This window comes from Epinephelus fuscoguttatus, linkage group LG24, assembly GCF_011397635.1.
Source record: "Epinephelus fuscoguttatus linkage group LG24, E.fuscoguttatus.final_Chr_v1".
NCBI lineage: Eukaryota > Metazoa > Chordata > Actinopteri > Perciformes > Serranidae > Epinephelus > Epinephelus fuscoguttatus.
Window position 1 is genome coordinate 19132939 of NC_064775.1, and position 20590 is coordinate 19153528.

General features: G+C 40.0%; 2 protein-coding genes across 3 annotated transcripts in view; one reads left to right on the top strand and one right to left on the bottom strand.

Annotated features, from left to right (window-relative positions):
* LOC125885000 (uncharacterized) overlaps positions 1 to 20590 on the top strand; it is a 385446-nt gene that overhangs the window by 317678 nt on the left and 47178 nt on the right. The window lies entirely within an intron of this gene.
* On the bottom strand, positions 23 to 20013 carry eed (embryonic ectoderm development). Of its 2 annotated transcripts, XM_049570338.1 has the most exons (13): positions 19861 to 19992; positions 18202 to 18354; positions 17841 to 17933; positions 14007 to 14072; positions 13487 to 13612; positions 11149 to 11230; positions 6683 to 6774; positions 6389 to 6522; positions 6146 to 6251; positions 4948 to 5106; positions 4682 to 4755; positions 3439 to 3477; positions 23 to 1181 (listed from the first exon to the last, which is right to left on the bottom strand). In XM_049570338.1, exons 1-13 carry the CDS (start codon positions 19978 to 19980, stop codon positions 1055 to 1057), a joined length of 1371 nt encoding a protein of 456 aa, XP_049426295.1. In that variant the 5' UTR covers positions 19981 to 19992; the 3' UTR covers positions 23 to 1054. The 2 variants fall into 2 exon arrangements, with proteins under 2 accessions (XP_049426295.1, XP_049426297.1); XM_049570340.1 differs by lacking the exon at positions 3439 to 3477 and having other exon boundaries at positions 19861 to 20013.

The following is a 20590-nucleotide window of genomic DNA, read 5'->3' on the forward strand; positions in this document are numbered from 1 at the left end:
GGTACAGAAATAATCCATGATATCTGTAGAAAAATAAGTTTATTAAAGTCCAAATACATTTAAGTACAAGCACCGCATAAAGGCAAAAGAAACCCCTTCCTCTCCCTTCAGCAAACTTTAATATTGGGGAATTAGGTCGTACTTTTCAAAATAAAAGCCATTTCCTCATCATTTTTGAGAGCAACAGAAATAAAAAAAAATCTGATTTTTATCCAAATAAGAGTGTCCATGTTAAATACTCAATAACCGCACAATCTGACTTTACGTATTTATTTACAAAATACATTGAGTGTACTCAAAGCCTCCAAAGTCAAACAGTATCACTGTAAATGATGCAACAACAGTCAGTGTGTGTGTGTGTGTGTGTGTGTGTGTGTGTGTGTGTGTGTGTGTGTGTGAAGGTGGGAGGAGGCAGGGTGCGTCAAAGCAAACAAAGAGGATTTAAAATAGCATTTAAAATAAAAAAGATTCAAAGTAATGCAAACAAAAAATCTTCATTTCTCTTGTTTCACTAATGAATATAAACGTGGCACACTGCAAGGTAAATCCATATTTGGTCATTTTATCTGTTGTGTCTTATTGTTCCTAAAACAGGTGACAGGGCTGATCGAGATGATTCCACTTGTCTTGGTGTTATTATCGACTATCAATGAATGAGACTGCATAGACATCTAGAAGGCACACACATTTAAAATATGATTAGGAACAGAGTCCATCTGCATTTCTTTACTGTCCTGGCTTAAAAATGTTCACTTAAAGGAATAATCCCCACATCACTGGTGTTATGTTGGATATAAAATGTTCCTTGATCTGACATCAAGCGTGTCTTTAAACATCCAGCCAACACACAAACAGGAAATCAAAACAAAAGGAATCATCTTATCTTCACTTGGCACAATTTCTTGCTTTTCTTTTTTAAAGGAAACGCTGTATTTTTAGACCACGTGTGAGATTAAATGTTCAAAAGGAAATTGCTTGCAGTGTAGATCTGTACAACAGGTTGGGAGGATGAGAAGCAACAGGAACCGAAAATTCTTCCTCAGGCGGAAACTGTTCAGCGCTGTCGATCCCAGCGCCAGATTGAGGCGTCGTCACACACAGCTATCAAAATGCTGCTGTCGCGGCTGAAGCTGGTTTGCCGGATGGCTGATGTGCATTTGGGGAGAGTCAGTGTGGTGCACCTGGAAACCAGAGAGGATAAGGTTTCAGGTTTGGTTGTTTTATAAAAAGACTTTTTTTTTTTTTTTTTTTTTTTTTAACAAATGCAGCCTGGAAACATCAATACGTGCTGATTGCAATCGATTAAACAGAGCAGGCATTTCACACTGAGCCTCAAACACAGATGTTTTACATTCGGTCTTCAGTACAGTTACAGGCTTACCTCGGTATTTTTCAACCTGGACCCTGTTTTCCCATGTTTTTCTGTCTCGGTGACAAATGGGAACAACATCTTATTTAAACTGGTCCAGGATTGAGAGAGAGGGCAGCCAGCAGCAGCAATGTATCGTTAATGAGCAATTAAGTACCATCAATTTACACACACTAAATGTAGGGCTGCCCCTTTAAAGTCAGAGGTTCAATCAGTCGGAGACCCTTCAGTTGAGGGGTACTGAGATCGCCTCAAGTCGAGCAGTCTTTCTTTGCTTGTCAGTAGGCTGTGCAGTGTACTTCTGGGGATGATTTAGTCCCCAGGTTTTGCTGCGGAGTGAGCGCTCTAGACCACTGTTTCTCAAATGGTGTGCCCTGATGCCAATCCAGGTGTGCCCTGCTGTGGGATTTTGTGATAACCACACATTATTATTGCAGTGTTCAGCTGGGCCTATAGAAAAGGTTATGAATTAATTTTTTATTGACTGTATCAGTATTTTGTGCAAACCTATTTCCTAATTGAGAGGCAAACTCTTACTAAAAATTACAATTAATTTAATTTTATAAACCTTAACAGGGAACCTATTTGACAGCATTTGTATGTGGGAATTATAGGTGTGTGACACATCAGAAGATTGGCAGCCAATGTGAGGGATTATAACATTTAAAAGGAGAAAGCCATGAGCGGGACAACGGATCACTTTATTGTACAGAGCAAATTACAACAAAGCACCAGTGAAGATGACCTACCACCACAAGAAAAGTAGACAGCATCACAAAAGCTACCTGTCTTTTTTTTTTTAATTGTCTTGTGTTGTGATAAGAGCAATAGCACACATTAAAGAAGCTATTGTGCACAGATATACACACAGGTGTGCCTTGAGATTTTGGCTTGCCCTTTGGTGTTCCACAAAAAGTTGGAAAACCACTGCTCTAGACTACCACACTTCTCATGGTAGGACAGAGAGGCAGCTGCCGTGATCAGTTTATTTCCTTATACTGTAGAACTGAAAGCTTCATGAGATCCTTTGTCCCCACAGCCATTAGACTCTATAACACCTCAGTCAGTGGTAGTGGCTCATGGCTCTTTGGCTTTTGTTTGAGATCTAGTGGTGGCAGAAAGTGTGGTTGCACATTTCCAATTTGTTGTTAGCTCGGTTAGCTTGGCTATTGTATAACATGAATGCCTCTGTCACACTCAACATCCCTCTGAGCCTCTTTCAGACTTTAAAAATTCTTACAGGTGCGATGCCACCCCCGACTGCTTTGGAAGACATTCTGACCAACATCATCAGGCAGCTGACTGACACGGGGGGGTCATTGCCTTGATGAAGCTCACCTGGCCTTGCAGGCTATAAAAGCTGCCTCATGTTTTCACCTGCTCTCTCCCTTCCTACAGCAGACATTCACCCTGCATCATTGCTTTATGGTTTAATCCTTCACGACCTCCACAGCACACCTGACACACATCCACGCATAGCTTTCATTACTGACTTTGCTGACCTACACACTCCATTGTTTATTGTTGAAGTTAATCTTAGTTTGAAAAAATATGCTTGTTTTAGCTAAATCTTTTGTGTGGAGTCCCTACTCATCACAATGGGAAAAAAGGTGAATATTTGTATTAAACCGCTGAATGTGATTCAACTGACATACTTCTGAGTCGGGTACAGCCCTTTTGCCACTTACGATTGCTATTGTAAGTTTCAGATAACATTAAGGAAAGGATCGCTACAGACAAATAAAATGTTATTCTGTTCTTTTCTTTTGTTAGTGTCTATTTTGTAACTACTCTCACTAAAGGAGAAAAGGTATCTTGTTGAAAGAACACATCAGTTGAAATGTGAGTGAGAGCTAAAGAGAGGATTTTACAGTAATAGTTTGTTGTGTTGAGAGTACAGACAGCAAATGTCACTTAGCTGTGCTACAATAAATTGGACCCTCCTCACACTGCCCATACACTGTGCCTTACAGAACATCAGGTCTGCAGAGACAATTTGGACCAGGCTGACTACTGCCAGCCAAAGAGGAGAAAAAAAAAAAATCAAATCAAATCACCAAAGTACTTACATCGAAAGAAAAATGCTGTTCCAAGAGTGGTGAGACCTGCTGCAGACACAGTGGAGGTAATGTTATTAGCTTAAGTCATTGTGTTTACCTGGCATGAGTACACACAAAAGCATGGCAGGGGACCCGCAAAAACACCTTTAATGGGCTTAAATTGACGGTGCTCAGAATGAGACTCCTCCTTGGACACAAACAGACCGAAACAAGCAAAAGATTCGACAAAACCTTTCATTCCTCTGTAGGATCCTTTCTGTTACGTTGCTAGACACTTAAAATAACAATCTAAGCCTGTCGGTGGCAAAAACAAGCACTTTTAGTGGAACACATGCCCCAAATGCGTTACGCTGCAGCCCATTTTGCCGATGCTGGCTGCGACGCTCTCTGTAAATACTGGACCACTTTCAAAATTGCTTCATTAAGTCACATAGACGGAAAATTATGGGAAGATAGGATGCAGGTTGAAAAACAGTGGAGTTTCTCTTTTTAACGGGATGATTCTCCACCCTGAGAGACACCTTACAGACCTGTATACCTGCAGTAAAAAATACATTTGTGAAGCTCTAAAAGATTTGCAATGTTGATTTACTGTGATTATTTTCATAGATTTCAAAGATTAATCTGTATTAACCTTAATTTTTTGTTTAGTCCATAAAGTGTGAGAGAAGAGTAAACCTCCCAGAGTCTAAGGCGACAGTCAAATAAAAGGAGGACTGTTAGTGTTTTTTTTTCCCCATTCAACATTTCTGAAATATTAACAGATGTGTTTGAGCCTCTATTTTCTTTCTTTTAAGTGTCTTTTGCTCTGCACTGTTGGGCTTCTCATTTCACCAGTGCGTCCGTCGCAAGCTGTGCAAAATGATGCAATGTGACATGGACATAAGGAAAACAACAAACCTCATAAATTACCATCTGACAGTCTATACAAACATATGAGCTTCAGTGAGATGACATTTCTGTGTTTGTTATTTTGTCCACACCCTGTATATTGACATAGAGTTGAAGTGACACCAAACTGTCACTCCACTGTTTACTTTACTGAGATTATGACACTGACAGGGTCACCACAGTGTTGTGTAACAATTATAGCTGTCTGACATCACACCTGTCTGGTATGAAACATGAACAACACTACATTCAGATTTTGTGTATTTAGCTGACAATCATTATCAGTGACAGGAGGAGTGTCCTTGCTGTAAAACAGGAATAAAACTGTCACTTATCTGTTTGGATAAAAACTGGCACTTACTTTGCTTTGTGTGGGTCTTCCACTTCAAGGTCCCACACATAAAGCTTCCCCACCTGGTTTCCCAGTGCGAGCATCTGGAAATCAGCATCACAGGAGACAAAACATCAGCAACAGACTAAAAAGCACTCTTAAGATCTCAGAAGCACTTTCAGTGCCATAATTATAGCTAAAAAACTTTATAAATGCAACAAAATATTAGTCATAAGAGGTATAAAATACAAAATGAGACAGATATGCAGCTACAAATGATAAATAAATGACCTCACCTTCTGCCAGAAGTCCATGGAGAAGCGCATGTACCAAATGTCACACTGGCTGTAATCAAAACGTCCCAGAATCGTCACGTTGGACTCATTTGGTTTAATGTGATCGATGTCGTCCTCCATCTTTCCTGGTTTCCAGCAGACGATGGCATTTTCACAGGACTGCAACCAGACAGGAAACATTAATAAAGAGCATGTTTAGACTTAAGTAAAGAAATAAAGGGCATGTAGCATTCACTACCATGCTGAAGAGTTGCTTTGTGATTTTCTGCATGTCAAACTTAATCCAGAGATAGGCAGGGTTTTTTTTTTTTCACCTCGACCCTGTTTTCCCATGTTTTTGTGGCCAAGTGACAAATGGGAACTTTTTATTTTTTATTGTTCCAGTATTGAGTGGGAGCAGCAGCCAGACTGCAATGTGATTACTCAGATTATGTTTGCACCATCAATGCATATCTACTAAAAGTGTTTGTTCTTGCCACAGACAGGATCAGATTATCATTCAAGTGTCTGACAGCATTATGGAAAGGACCCCTACAGAGAGACACCTTTTTGTTAAACAGTAGGAACCTTTTTGTTTAACCAGCCTGAAACCACCATTGCAAAACCAAACTTGCAACTTTTAAAACATAGCATTCTGTATTTGTAGTGAGCCATAATCAAATTAACAGTTTAATTCACTTGCATACCATCTGGTTGTGGCCCCTTTTCGGGATATAGAGATGTTGACACAGGGTCCAGTGTTTGCATACTGTAGTACTTCACAGGAAACAGTATGGAATTTACGTACTGTTGAATAAATTATGGTCTGCAGTCTTTTTATTCCAAAACGTTAACTGTATTAATGAATGAAATAATTACTTTGAAAGCACCTTATTGTGCCAGCAGCAGAGCTGCTTTCCATTGGTTTCAGGGAAAGCCAAGCAGGCTGGGTGTGGTGTTTTTAAGGTGAAACAGACTGAGCAGAGTTATTTTCTTCACCATAATGGTGTTTTCAGTTGGTTGCAGTGTGTGTTGGTCAGACAGTTTACGTGCTAATTCCTGCTCCGCTTGTTGAAGTTGGACTCTGGATGTCATGGAAACTTCGAAATAAAGGCGTATCTTAAGGTTGACAATATGCATTGATGTTTTCACTTTGCATTGATGATACTGGATCACTTAATCGATGTATCATTACACCGTATCTACTATAATAACTTGCCTTGGAAAGAATAAGATCCCCCAGCCACCTCACACAGTCCACGTAGTTTCTATGGATGTCTCGTGTTGAGAAGTCAGGGAAGTGAATTTTCTGTGAGACGAACGGCCTGAAGAAAACACATATTGATGAAAAAAAAAAAAAAAAAAAAAAAAGAAGCAAAATCATAACAGATTTTAAAAACTTAAGATTTGATAGCCAACAGGTCTACACAAATAAAAACTGACATGGTTTTTTTTTCTTTACCTGTTGGTCTTTGAGGGGTTGTACTCGTAAGACCCACGGATGGCTTTTTGCATTCTCTCTGAATTGATCCGCCAAAGTTTTAAGGAGTGGTCCATCCCACATGACATAATCTTTTCACCCAGAAGATCAAAATCCTGTAACAGGATTTTATATATATTTATATATATATATATATGTATATATATATATATATATATATATATATATATATATATATCTATATATATATATATAAAAAAAAGTTATCGTTTCAGTTTTTTTATTCACAGAGGAGCCTATTGACTAAATACTCACAGCACTCAGGACTTCATCACGATGACCCTCCACACCACCAAATATTGCCACCAATGTGTCCGTCTGTATGTTCCATAGACGAAGGGCATGATCTGAGGAAACAATAAAGACAAATTAAAAAAATCATACATGCTATTAACATTGAGTCTCGGTCATGAATGTTAGTAATTCTGTGAGTAGTTTTGCACATAAAAAACCATGGTACTACACGGAATTCATAAATGCTGCAGGCAGCAAGAAAACTGGGATTTGATCGTAGGCACGTGTGTATGTTCATGAATGCCAATCAATTGTAAACTGACAGCGCACAACCGCGAGTCAGCAATTAGTGTGCATCCCCGCCCTTGGACAGCCAGTGACCGCCATATAAAGAGGTGATAATTACTATGGATAGGTGCATCCTGTTGACCTGTGAACATGAAGACAACAAAGAAAAAAAACAAACAAACAAAAAAAAAAAAAAACAACTTTTCCAATGCAGAGACTGAAGTTATTTTAGGTGAAGTAGGGTTGAGAAAACCATTTTATATTCTTCAGTTAGTCGTGGTGTGAATATTTCTCTTTAATAATTTCTTATTTTAGTTTTAAAATTTGGCCCATGGCATCAATTCTCAATTAAAAGCGTGTTGTTTGCCCGATAACTGCATATGAGTCGAGCCCGTGCTCCTCCCTGTTCAGCTTTCCTTGTGGAAGCCGCATGCAAATCAATTATTTTATTCATTCAGAGAACGACATTTTCCAATTTTGTATTAAGTTGATTTAAATAACGTATTAATTTTAAGAACACTAACCTGAAGCTAAATAGCAACTAATTTAACTAAATGTGTTACATTTCTGATGTTTAACTGTATTGTGAACATAACAGAGCACAAAACAAATTAAAATTGTTATTTCTTATGACAAGCAACATTTATGTGCAATATCTTATTTACACAAACACTACGAGCAGTCAGAAGCAGGAGTAGATAGTAATTTCCCTCTATGAACAGTTTACACACAAATTCGTTCTGCTCACATTTCATGTATAAGACCCATTGTTTTTCTCCCAGGAGGTGGCAGAGATCAAAACAGAGCTAAAAGAGTGAATGATGATGATGATGATGATGATGATGATGATAATAATATTTCATTGTTGTGTTCAATCACAAGTGGCTAAAAACCCCAGTCATTGCAGGTTTAACAGGCTTATTCATGTCGCAGTCAAACGATTCACCAATCCTCAAATACCTAATAAATCTGGATGATGTAAGCTAAAATTGAACTACTGTTGCTGTTCCTCTTTACAGTCTTATTAATTCATCACTTGCAGTTGTTAGTGGTGATAGTGAGGCAGCGATAGCTGCTGAATCAAATGAGTGACACCTCCTTTACGCTAATGCAACAGTGAATATCATGCAGCCTGCTAAGCTTGATGAGTCGAGGAGGATGTTTGGGGTACCTAAGTGGTGTGAATGTAACAACTTCAACGCAGGCTGAAGGTGGAAAAACACTCACATGTACCCAGTCAACATTCACCTGATTAAATAAAAGATTAAACTCCACATGACCCTTGTCAAGTGAGCCCTGCTGTTACCTGGGCTGTGAGAGGCTCAGATTAAGGAACCACCTGACAATCACATGGTAATAAAAAACTACAGCTATCTTGCATCAACATAAACCTTTACACCGCGTTCCAAATTATTATGCAAATGATATTTTTCTCTGATTTTCCTAAATAGTCGATGCAAATGACAGTCAGCATAATTTTCAAGTCATCAACTGTTAAAGTTTAATTCAAATGTTATTGAACAAACCTCCCAATGAAAACAGTATTTTTTTCAAAAATAAAAAACTTAAAATGCACTGTTCCAAATTATTATGCACAACAGAGTTTCAAGACATTTTCTAGGTTGTAAAGAACTGAAAATAGTCATTTGTTGAATTTGCAGTATTAGGAGGTCATATTTACGGAAATCAAAAGCTATTTCCATCAAAAACATCTTAACAGGTCAAGTTACATTTTAACATAGGACCCCTTATTTGATAGCAGCCTCACAATTCTTGCATCCATTGAACTTGTGAGTTTTTGGAGAGTTTCTGCTTGAATTTCTTTGCAGGATGTCAGAATAGCCTCCCAGAGCTGCTGTTTGGATGTGAACTGCCTCCCACCCTCATAGATCTTTTGCTTGAGGATGCTCCAAAGGTTCTCAATAGGGTTGAGGTCAGGGGAGGATGGGGGCCACACCATGAGTTTCTCTCCTTTTATGCCCATAGCAGCCAATGATGCAGAGGTATTCCTTGCAGCATGAGATGGTGCATTGTCGTGCATGAAGATGATTTTGTTTCGGAAAGCACAGTTCTTCTTTTTGTACCATGGAAGAAGTGGTCAGTCAGAAACTCCACATACTTTGCAGAGGTCATTTTCACACCTTCAGGGACCCTAAAGGGGCCAACCAGCTCTCTCCCCATGATTCCGGCCCAAAACATGACTCTGCCACCTCCTTGCTGACGTCGCAGCCTTGTTGGGACATGGTGGCCATCCACCAACCATCCACTACTGCATCCATCTGGACCATCCAGGGTTGCATGGCACTCATCAGTGAACAAGACTGTTTGAAAATTAGTCTTCATGTATTTCTGGGCCCACTGCAGCCGTTTCTGCTTGTGAGCATTGGTTAGGGGTGGCCAAATAGAAGGTTTATGCATAACTGCAAGCCTCTGGAGGATCCTACACCTTGATGTTCGCGGGACTCCAGAGGCACCAGCAGCTTCATATACCTGTTTGCTGCTTTGTTATGGCATTTTAGCAGCTGCTCTCTTAAGCCGATGATTTGTCTGGCAGAAACCTTCCTCATTGTGCCTTTATCTGCACGAACCCATGTGTGCTCTGAATCAGCCACAAATCTCTTAATAGTACGATGATCACGCTTAAGTTTTCGTGAAATATCTAAGGTTTTCATACCTTGTCCAAGGCATTCAACTATTTCACGCTTTTCAGCAGCAGAGAGATCCTTTTTCTTTCCCATATTGCTTGAAAATGGTGGTCTGCTTAATAATGTGGAACATCCTTCTTCAGTAGTTTTTCCTTTAATTGGGCCCACCTGGCTAACTAATTATCACAGGTGTCTGAGATTGATTTCAGTGATCCAAAGTGCTCGGAGACACAATACCATCCATGAGTTTAATTGAAAAACAAAAAATTGAATCTTTATGACACTTAAATACAATTTGCATAATAATTTGGAACGCGGTGTACAGACCTGCTGGTGCCACAGAGAAGGTAGAAACAAAGAGTTTATAGTGTCAAGATGAGGTTTATAAAGCCATCAAAATGAATGTCATTACATCCAAAAATATGGCCTTCTCACATGTCACTGATGTTGTATTTACCTCACAAAGAAATTCGTGACAAACTGTCCTCTAACTGGCTTATCTGTAGGGATGCACCAAATATTCGGTAACCAAATATATTCGGCCGAATATTGCAAAAAAAACACACATTCGGTATTTGGTGGAATAAGTTAAAAGCAAGGCCGAATAATAGCAGCATGTTTTGATAACACAATCAAACAGCGTGCCGTGACGGGCGGAGTAAAATGTCGGCAGTGTGGCGATCCGCCCGTCACGGCACTCGCATTTGTGACTAAAAATAGTTTTGAGCGAGCAAAATAGGCTTAAATCATTTAGCACGCTGTGCGAGTAGCCTACAAGCCTACAGATTTCAACCAGCAGCAGAAACGAAAGGCGAATCCCACGGATTGTGGGTTGAACGGGGGTCACAGACACAGACAGTAATGTATTCCTGTCAAATACGGAGGCCGTCAGCTTACCGGGCGGCGGAGAAGTCGGCTCCAATAATATCCTCTTCTTGGCATCATGACTGCCCAGAAGTACCTGAACGGCCGAGCCAGCCGAACACAGGTATGTGATGTGTCTGAGGAGAAACAAGCCTTTCACGGCCCACAAACCTCACCGCACTTTAGGGACTGTTCTTTACTTATGAAGGGACTTGTCAGGGGAGGAGGGTGGCTGGTTCATTCTTTATTTTTTTTTTATTTTGATCCCCCCTATGTTCATCACTTATTGATGCTGTTTTTGAAGTATGAATAAGTCAATAAGTAATTTATTCCATAGAAATATCATTGATGTATTATAGAAAAGTGATTTATCTTTTTATAAATGACAAAAGGCACATCTGCCTCATTTTCGCTGTGGTATCGTGATACTACTCAGAACCATGATATTTTCACTGGTATCGTACAGTGGGTCCCAATTTTGGTACCGTGACAACACTAATCTGGAGGTGGTTCATCTGCAAAAACTAATGAAAAACTAAACAACAATATTCGGTATTCGGTACTCGGTATTCGGCCATGCGTTTAATATTATTCGGCTTCGGCCACAAATTTTCATTTCGGTGCATCCCTACTTATCTGAGTTATAATATAACTGTATCATTATTGTTGTTGTTTTTTTTTTTTTTTTACCTTTGCTTACAGACAAGAGGAGATTCGGATCCCTTGGATGAAACTTGAGCTCATTGATGGCGTTTCCATGACCTACATAATGCTAGAAATGAACAAAATTGTAATTGTAGACATCATCTAGTCATACTGAGCTATGAGAAGGGAATCTATCAGATTTGGCAGTGCATACAGTGCCTTGCAAAAGTATTCACCCCCCTTGGCGATTTTTTTTCTTTTTTGTTGCATGAGAACTTGTAATTTAAATCGATTTCATTTTATTTTCTATAATGAATCAACACAAAATAGTCAACTTTCTGTAACATTACCAAGTAACTGGCACCACAAAGACCAACGGGCTCTCCAGACAGGTCGGGGACAAAGTTCTGGTTAAGTACAGATCAGGGTTGGGTTTTAAAAAAAATAATAATACTTGAAACTCTGAACATCCTAGCATTGTGGAGCACTATTAAATCCATTATTATAAATGGGGGGAAAAAAACAGCACCACAATAAAACTGCCAAGAAAGGGCCTCCCACCAAACTCAAGGACAGACAATTAGAGGGGCAACAAAGAGATCAAAGAGATCCCTGAAAGAGCTGGAAAGCTCCACAGCGGAGACTGGAGTATCTGTCATAAGACCACTTTAAGGCCCCATTTATATGACAACGACTTCAACTGAAAACGGTAAACTTTAATTGCGTTTTGGCCGATCGTTTACACGACAGCTGCATTTTGGGCGCCTGAAAACACAACGTTTTGAAAACGGGTCCTAGAGTGCAACTTTTTGGAAATGCAGTTCCTTTGAAAGCGGACTTTTCGCACATATGCATTATGGTTCCAGTCACTAGGCATGCCAACCATCACAACAACAATGCGGAGCTCTGTTTGTGATGCTCACCCTGTTGATTTGAAGTGAAGTGTAGATCTGTTACTGTAGCAACTCCACCTCGTCATCCATCCAGACGAAGTTATCTGTGCATGCTTTCACCATTGTGTCTTCTTTGTTTTGGTTTGTAATCACCGCGTTGTAGAGGAAGGCGCTTCAGCGCAGGCGCATGGCATCATGCCATGGTGTTGCTTTGCAAATTTACACTGCCACCCATTGGCCTGGCGTGCATACTACAGCGTTTCCAGTCGATTTTGTGGCTCTGTGTGAACGGGGATCGTTTCAATAACGTTGTCATATAAACTTAAAGTTTTTTAAAACGCAAAGGACAGACCTTTACGTTTTTAGAGAAACCGTTGTCATCTAAACAGGACCTAAGATGTACACTCTACAAAGCTGGGTTTTATGGATTTCTCCAGAACTTTGTCCCTGAGCTGTTTGGACAGCTCCTTGGTCTCAGTGGTCCTGTTTGCTTAGTGGTGTTGCAAACTCTGGGGCCTTTCAGATCAGGTGTATCACGTGACACTTAGACTGTACACAGGTGGACTTCATTAAACTTATTATGTGACTTCTGAAGGTAACTGGTGGCACCAGGCCTTATTTTGGGGCTTCATAGCAAAGGGGGTGAATACTCACAAGTATTATTCATTCACAGTATAAAGTAATCACCACCCAACCTACCACATGTGAACATGACTTTAAAATTATTTTATTATTAATTACTATTATTATTATTATTATTATTTAGAATGGGGAAAATCTTATTTTACTGCCAAGCTGCAGTGAAGCTCAAGCTCACCATTTGCAGACGTTTAACTGACAGAGGAACAGAGTGTGTCACACACACATTCATTCATTTGTGGTGGCCGGCATGTTAGCAACATTTGCCACCACAAATATACAAATTATATATATATATATATATATATATATAACATATGGACTCTAAAAGACCTTTTCCCACAGCACACATTTTGTCTAGTCAAGGTAGGAAAAGCACAGGTGCAACTGACAGTTGCAATTAGTGTCCCAGTATGCTATTCCAGTGAGCCAGCATGCACAGTGTCAAAGCCTCCCATAAGTGGAATGCAGCCGTCACTTATGTTATTAAATATACCTGTGCTTTTCGTACTATGACAAGTCAAAATGTCTGCTGAGAAAATGGTCTGTTCTGTTGATGGTTTAATAGGGTAATTGAAGCCTGGTTGTTTAATACATGAATTTCAAAGTGCTTTCTGTTCTTGGCCTTTTTTTTTTTTTTTGGCAAGTACTCGAGTTCTCCATAATAATTTAATTTAAATAGTCGAATATGTTTGTTTTTTTCATTTCACTTCAGTAATTTTGACTTTTTTTGACTTTCAATTAAAAGTTGATTTAAATTACAGGTTATAATGCAATAAAATAGGAAAAATGCCGGGGGGGGGGATAATACTTTTGCGAGGCACTTCATGTGTTGAGAGAAGACATATTACCTTGATACACTGCATTGTGATGTGGTTGATCACCCGAATGATGCCACGGGACCCGGCGACAGCCAACAGAGGATGGCTTGTATTGGTGTCATAGGTCCAGGCGCATGTGTAGAAGTTCTCGTCTGCCTTGGCACATATTTAGTCAAGGAAATTAAAATGAAAAGCTCTCCCAGTGACCTTAAACTAAACGAGTACTTTCCTCTATGGTTGGGATTTATGCACTGGTATTGAAACTGTGACAGAATCTCACTGTAGCCTGATGGGATGATACAAAAGTGGCTGTGCTTCTCTATAAACAGTACACAAAACAAAACAGCATTTCAAGTATGACCTTATCTTAATCAAGACACTGTTTTGGGTTTAGCTCAGCTGACAAGTAATGAAATATGTCTGTCAGTTTTCTATCACCTGGGTCGTAAAATAGCCGTTTAAAACAACAGCAACTGGCTTCAAACTGTGTCTGCGTGACACAATGACAATGACAATGTTTATAAAGCATCTCAAACAAGTGAAAGGATACGTCTGCATCAACATAAGACTGCAACAGTCTTATTTCTCCCTGAGAGTGACATTCATACAGAGTTACCTGGTGAAGAAAGCACTAGTTAAGTATGGATCAAAATGACAAATGAAAATCAAAAGAACATAATATTAAAATATGTTTAGCTGACTAACTACAGTCATTTATTTAAGTCATTATACGCTAGCTGGGGGGGGGGGTAAGCATTGGAACATTTCTTCTTCACCATCTTCACCACCCTAAACACAGATATTTTTGTCTGCTTTTCAGGTGGTTGACACGACATATTTTCTGACGCACGCTCTCTGTCTGCTGGTGGGGCGTGTATGTTTTTGCGTGTGTGTGCGCGTACATGTCTGTGTGTGCACGCTAGGGCTGGGTATCACCACTGATTTCCTGAATCGATTCCATTTCGATTCTCAGAGAACTAATAGTGTAACATTTACAAGGAATTGCTTTTTTAAAAGAATAAATTCACAACAGGATAAGTAATAAGTAATACATAAACTTATTATTTTAAAAATACAGAGCAGCAACAGTAACATTAAAACAGCAGAGTCACAATATAAACTCAATATCTGACTGGAGATAAATTAAAATGTCTAATAACATAAATCATATTCCTGACATCACAATATTATTGAGTGAAGCTTAGAAAGAATAAAGAACTCAGACATCAGTCACTATCAGTCCTCCTGTCCTCTCTGTTCCTCCCTCTGCTGCTGAGGAGAATCACTGCCTGCAGGTCATATGACCACTTGTAAGTTTTAAGATACAAGACACACTGAGCTAAACCCTGAGACATAAACATAAACTGTTGTTTTAGCTTAACAATTTGCCATTAGATGGAAAGCCCTCTATGCTTGTTTATAACATAATACTGATGGTGGTGGATGAGAGACTGCAGACAGAGCAGATTGAAGTATCACTTCTCTACATGTTACATGTAGCTGATCAGGTGTATTGATAAAGTATTGGCCTTTTCCATGAAGAGGTTTTATTGCACTTACAGTTACAAGCGTAGCTGTCATCAGCTCACTTAATCTTCACCTCTCTGTCTCCACCTCAGCAGCTTTACTAGCTTCTCACCACTACGGTCGTTCGTAACTCATAAAGCTTCACACATCCGTGGGAAAAAGTGTATGTTTTAGTGCTGCACGATTAATCTAATCGCAATCGCAATTGCGATGTCAGGCTGTGCGATTACATAACCGCATAAAAGGCTGCGATTTGCGATTTAATGTGAATAAATGTTAACATGTGTGCCTTTGAACTTGACTACCTCTGCTGTAGTGTATGGAGTTTGTTGACATCACTACCGCAAGCTATCCTGGTGTGTGCAGCACGTATGGTCAGGTGACCAAGATAGACGCTGAAGAAGAGCATGAGCACGACCGAGAACAGGCTGAGTTGGTGGCGAAAAAACGTAACATCTATTAAATGGCAATACTTTGGATTCAGGTACGGCGACGTTGAACAGAAAGACGTGCTGTGTAAAAGTTTAAAAGTTAAAGTTGCCATGTCCCACAGAAACAACGAGCCGTGTAACGTTAAAGACAAAGGGACAACTGAAAGCCGCCAGAGCCTCATAAAACAACATCCAAGCACAGTTACGCAAACATTTGTAAGTGTCACAGGCTAATCATGGACTCCATAACAAACTATAATAACAAATCAAAAATTGAGCAAAATTTGGGTTCAGCCCACTTAACATGCTGCTGATGCTGTGCTGGAAATTGTCATTTACGTGACAACGCCTGAACGCAACACAGGCTTTGCTCCGCTGTGTGTCCAGTGTCATGCTGCGCTGCTGTGCGAGAGCTGTGTTTGACTGTGCTCACTCTGTTGATGGTCATTTACACACTGTCAATAACAATAACTTTGTCAGGTCAGGTCGCGAGGGAGGGATGGGGAGGGCTGCTGCACGGTGAGAGAGAGCCGAGGCTCCCAGAGAGGGAGAAATAGAACCAAGGCTAAATCCCAAGCTTTGTATAGACAAATAACCTTTTCTCTGGAAATCTTGGTACCAAAAGTGCATAGCAGTTCTCGGGGACTTATACCAGGAGGACACACTAAAATCCTTTGAAACACTTCAAAAAGAATTCAACCTACCACAGAATCAAAACTGGCATTATCTACAGTTAAGACACCTGCTAGGGAAAGTCTTTGGCTCCCCCTCATCAGCACCACCTACTGTCGAAACTCTAGAGAGGATTTTGAACATCTCTGGTCTGGGTCATGAAGCCTCCTCTTATTATGCAATGATTCTCAAGGCCTCTGATTCTAAAATATTTGCATTAAAATTATCTTGGGAAACTGATTTAAAGTTATCTTTTACGGAGGAGGAATGGTTGAAAATTCTCAGCAACTGGAAGAAATTATCAAGGGAATTACGAACAAGATTGATTCAATTCAAAATTTTAAATAGAACTTATTGGACACCAGCCAAGGTCCACAGAGCAGGTTTGGCTGATAGTCCTAAGTGTTGGAGGTGTCTTGACATGGATGGCGGGTTAGTACACATGCTCTGGAACTGTTCAAAAGTTCAGGAATATTGGTATGTAATTCACTACATTGGAAAACATCACTGGCGTCGATATTCCATTTTCTCCCAAGTTATGTATATTGGGAGATCCTTCCGTACTAAAAGATCTGAATCCTCCCTTAGCGGAGTGGATCCAAACTGCCTTTATGTTAGGGAGGAAACTGCTGGTTAAAGACTGGAAAGCATCTGCTGCACCTGCGCCATCCTTGTGGTATACATCTCTTGGGCAGTTGGCTTCTTTTGAGCGTCTATCATACAGATTTTTGGAGAAGGTGGGGAAATATGATTTGAAATGGGGAAAGTACCACACCTATACGTTGGGGTCTAAAGTGTGTCCAGCTCATAAATAATAAATTGTATATTGTATGGTGTAAACTTTTAAAATGTATACATGTATGATATTGCTGCGCACTAATTCACTATGTACTCTGCACAACTCAGCACTAACCTGTTTTTTTTTATATTTATTTATTTATTTATTTATTTAGTTTTGTTCTTATTGGTTGTAGTACATTTTTGTCACCTGTTCTCTTTTTTTTGTTTTTTTTTTAATTTAATTTCTCGGTTTTTGTATTATTTCAGTGGGTAGCAACATAACTGAAATTTATGCATTATTGCATTAAATGTAAAATGTATACCCTATATAAAGAAAACACAATAAAAATTTAAATCAGAAAAAAATAAATAAATAGAACCAAGTAGGATAAAATACTCGCGTGCTTGTCTGGTAGGAGGGGCTCAGGGTAGAGACAAAAGAAACATAACTCAGATGAGACTCAAACATCAACTGTTTTCAGGCTTTCTACCTACTGCAGCTTTAAGGAAGTGGAGGCGCCCCGAGCAGACAGCTAACGCAACAAAGTGAGCCGCATTAGCACAAGGAAAGAGGAGGAGGTCAGATGTCTTTATAAAGACCCATACTGAAAAAACTCAAATTTCGACACTTTTAAATCATTTTCGGAGAAGACAAGAGAACCCGTCAGCAAACAAATCAATGTCAAGTATCAAGACACACAGCACTCTTAGCTGACGACAGGACATAGGTATGTCATGTATAGTTCTTTGGTGCGCTCACTTAGTTGCAATGTGAAACCAACTAACTGGACTAAATGTATGCATTGGAGCAAAAACGCGAGCCTTGGTTCAGACTGTCAGGTGTGAAAAAGACCCTTAAAGACATACAAGCCCTACCAAACTCCTAAATGTTGTAGCCCAACAGAAGACAAATCAATATCAAGAAATGGTGCCACTTAAAAATACTGCATGAAACCCTTTTCACCATCACTTACCCTGTTACTCCCGACTGTGGCAAACACCAGCGGGTCTCCCTCCTTGCTGTGCCAGTTGAACTGGACGCCAAACAGCGGCTGGGCGTGGTCCTCCTGCGGAAATCATTTTACCATTATTAACTAAGTTAATAGGAAGAAATGAATACAAGTCACCTGACATATGCTGGCTGTTAGGCATGTGATATGACTGTATTGCTATACAACTCTACTTGGATGGTCCAATAGTTATGGAGCTGTATGTACTTAAAATACTCCTGTGGTAGCTGTGCTATGATAGAAAACCCAAGAGCTGATAAATAAGTTTTGTTGGAAAAATAAAACCTGGATTCAACATACTGTTCATGGTGGCGTCTGTACTCACCCTCAGGCTGTTGACACATTTAAAAGAATATCTGCACTTCTTGGACTTCCACTTGCCCTTGCCCCAGCTCTTTCTGCCCGGGGCATTGGCAGTGTTAGTGGGTGTGTCTGGGCGCTCTGCATTGGTCCCACTCTCAACACTGACAGCATCATCCTGCAGATGCAAAAGATACAGGTGATGTGTGTGCATGTTTCAGATTTATCTTGCAGAAATATCAGGTTTTGTTGATTACCACCTACACCGATCAGCCTTTGGTCATGCCGATCAGCCTTTGGTCGTGCCATTCACATGGATGCCAATTAACATGTACCACTCACCCACACATCATTAAAGACCAAGTACACCCCCTCATGGCAACAGCACTCGCCCCTCCAGCAAGACAATGCCCCATACCACAACGCAAAAACTGCTCAAGAATGGCCCCAGCAACATGACAAAGAGCTCAAGGCATCAACTTGACTTCCAAATTCCCCAGATCCCCATCTGATCAAACATTCATAGGATGTGGCGGTACCCCACAGGTCCTGTATCCATGTTGTCAGAGGCCCCACCTTAGAGCAGACTTGCCTCTTATCTATGGAGGCATGGACACATGAACTCTGGGTGTGTCCTGTGGTGTCTTGCACCAAGGTGTTGGTGGCGGATTCCTTGACTCCTGTGGGTTGCTAAGTGGGGTACCAGCATGTCCCACGATTGCTCAATCAGATTGGGATCTGGGAAATGTAGAGGCCAGGTTGACACCTTGAGCTCTTTGTCACTTTCCTCTGGCCATTCCTGAACAGTTTTTATGATGCAGCATGGCATGTTGTCCGGCTGGGGGGCAACTGCCATCACGGAGGCTACTTAGTTTGCATTGCACTGTAATGACATGACCAATGTTGTTTTCTTAACCTGTCAGTGGTTTTAATGTTTTGGCTGACCGGTGTAAGGATTTAAAGTAGAAATAGCCAACCCCAACATGTACCAACCAGCTAATCAATCATTTGTAATCAGTATCTGCAACTGTTTTCACACTCTCACAGACACGTTACAAAGTGACGAACAACAGTGCACGTTATTTTGTAAAATAAGGTGTAACGTCATATGGTTTACTTGAAGCCTAGGGTAACTTTCTTTGAAGCACTTTATTCTTGCACAACAGGTTCACTATAATATACATGTTGTGTACCTTTTATCTGTTGGCAAAGTAAATAGTGTTTACTGATATTATTTGTCCTCCATGTTGGTAGTAACAACATCCCCCATTGACGCAAGTTACTTTTTATCATCTCCCACACCTCAATACAAAAGCTATCTTAAGTTAATTCCGCCACATTGCACATTTCATTCACTTCTCTGCTTGATTAACTTATATTAGCTGCTAACGCTAATGCTAACCTTTGCTTGCACGTGAATGACTGAACTCTGGACACAAAGACACCGTATTTACACAAAATGACAAAATCAGTGAGCGTATAAATAACTCTGTGCACTGTACTTTGAACCAACTAACGAGGTTAACAGCCAATATCATCATACTTAAATTACATTTAGCCGGTATGGATGAACAAAGCTGCTAGCTAACCACTTTAGCCGGTCGGCTACTTTAGCACGATGCTAACTGTCTCGAAGCACCTTACGGGTCATTTTCGCTTAAGAAACAACGGTTTGATTGCTTACATTCTCGTCTCCTGATAAATCGGGGTTACTGTTCTCGTCACTGCTTAGTTTTTGTTTTTTCGCCGGTATTTCTTTTCCCGCTTGAGAAGGGGACTCGGACATGTTCTTATTTTCCCTCATTTTGGCTCGAACTCCGCCTCTTCCGCTCCGCCGCCGCAAGTGCTGCTGGGTATGGTAGTTCGATTCAGTCTGAGGTTACAGTTGATTTCATTCAAATTTAGAAGGAAAATAATGACCATTGGTGCTTTTCTCTGTTAGGTATGATTGTAACGTTGAGCCTTGGCACATTTATCAGCAATTTAAATTATTTGTTAACATTTTGTACAATAAAATGATGTTAAAACTACAATTACAACTTTACCATTGTATGCCTCTGCGAATCAGTCAAGTTGCACTTACAGTTTGCATCCATGTCTCAAAACATGGATTCTTCTCACACACACAGCAACATACACAGTCTATACAATCAGCACCTTTTTTCAAGGTAGACACTGGAGATTTGTGTCACCAAATGTCTCCCCTTCTGTTCCTGAGTTAATAAAGGCCCATGTTTTCGCAGAACATTACGACGTCGCAGTGAAGCTGACCTTCGACTTTTTGGATATAAAATGACATTACTTGATCATTATAATTTTTTTTTGAGATGTTTGTGTGAAATTTTGTTGAGTATATGAATTCTAGAGTTATACCCTAAAATATGTTTTGTGAGTTCACAATGACCTTGACATTC

What these genes read in the sequence shown, in the direction of transcription:
- eed (XM_049570338.1), bottom strand. Translation starts at nt 19,980, where the DNA reads ATGAGGGAAAATAAGAACATGTCCGAGTCCCCTTCTCAAGCGGGAAAA. An exon ending in ATTTATCAGGAGACGAGAAT is followed by an intron (nt 18,355 to 19,860) that starts GTAAGCAATCAA and finishes TTGCATCTGCAG; the next exon opens with GATGATGCTGTCAGTGTTGA. An exon ending in AACAGCATTTTTCTTTCGAT is followed by an intron (nt 1,182 to 3,438) that starts GTAAGTACTTTG and finishes TCTGGTTTCCAG; the next exon opens with GTGCACCACACTGACTCTCC.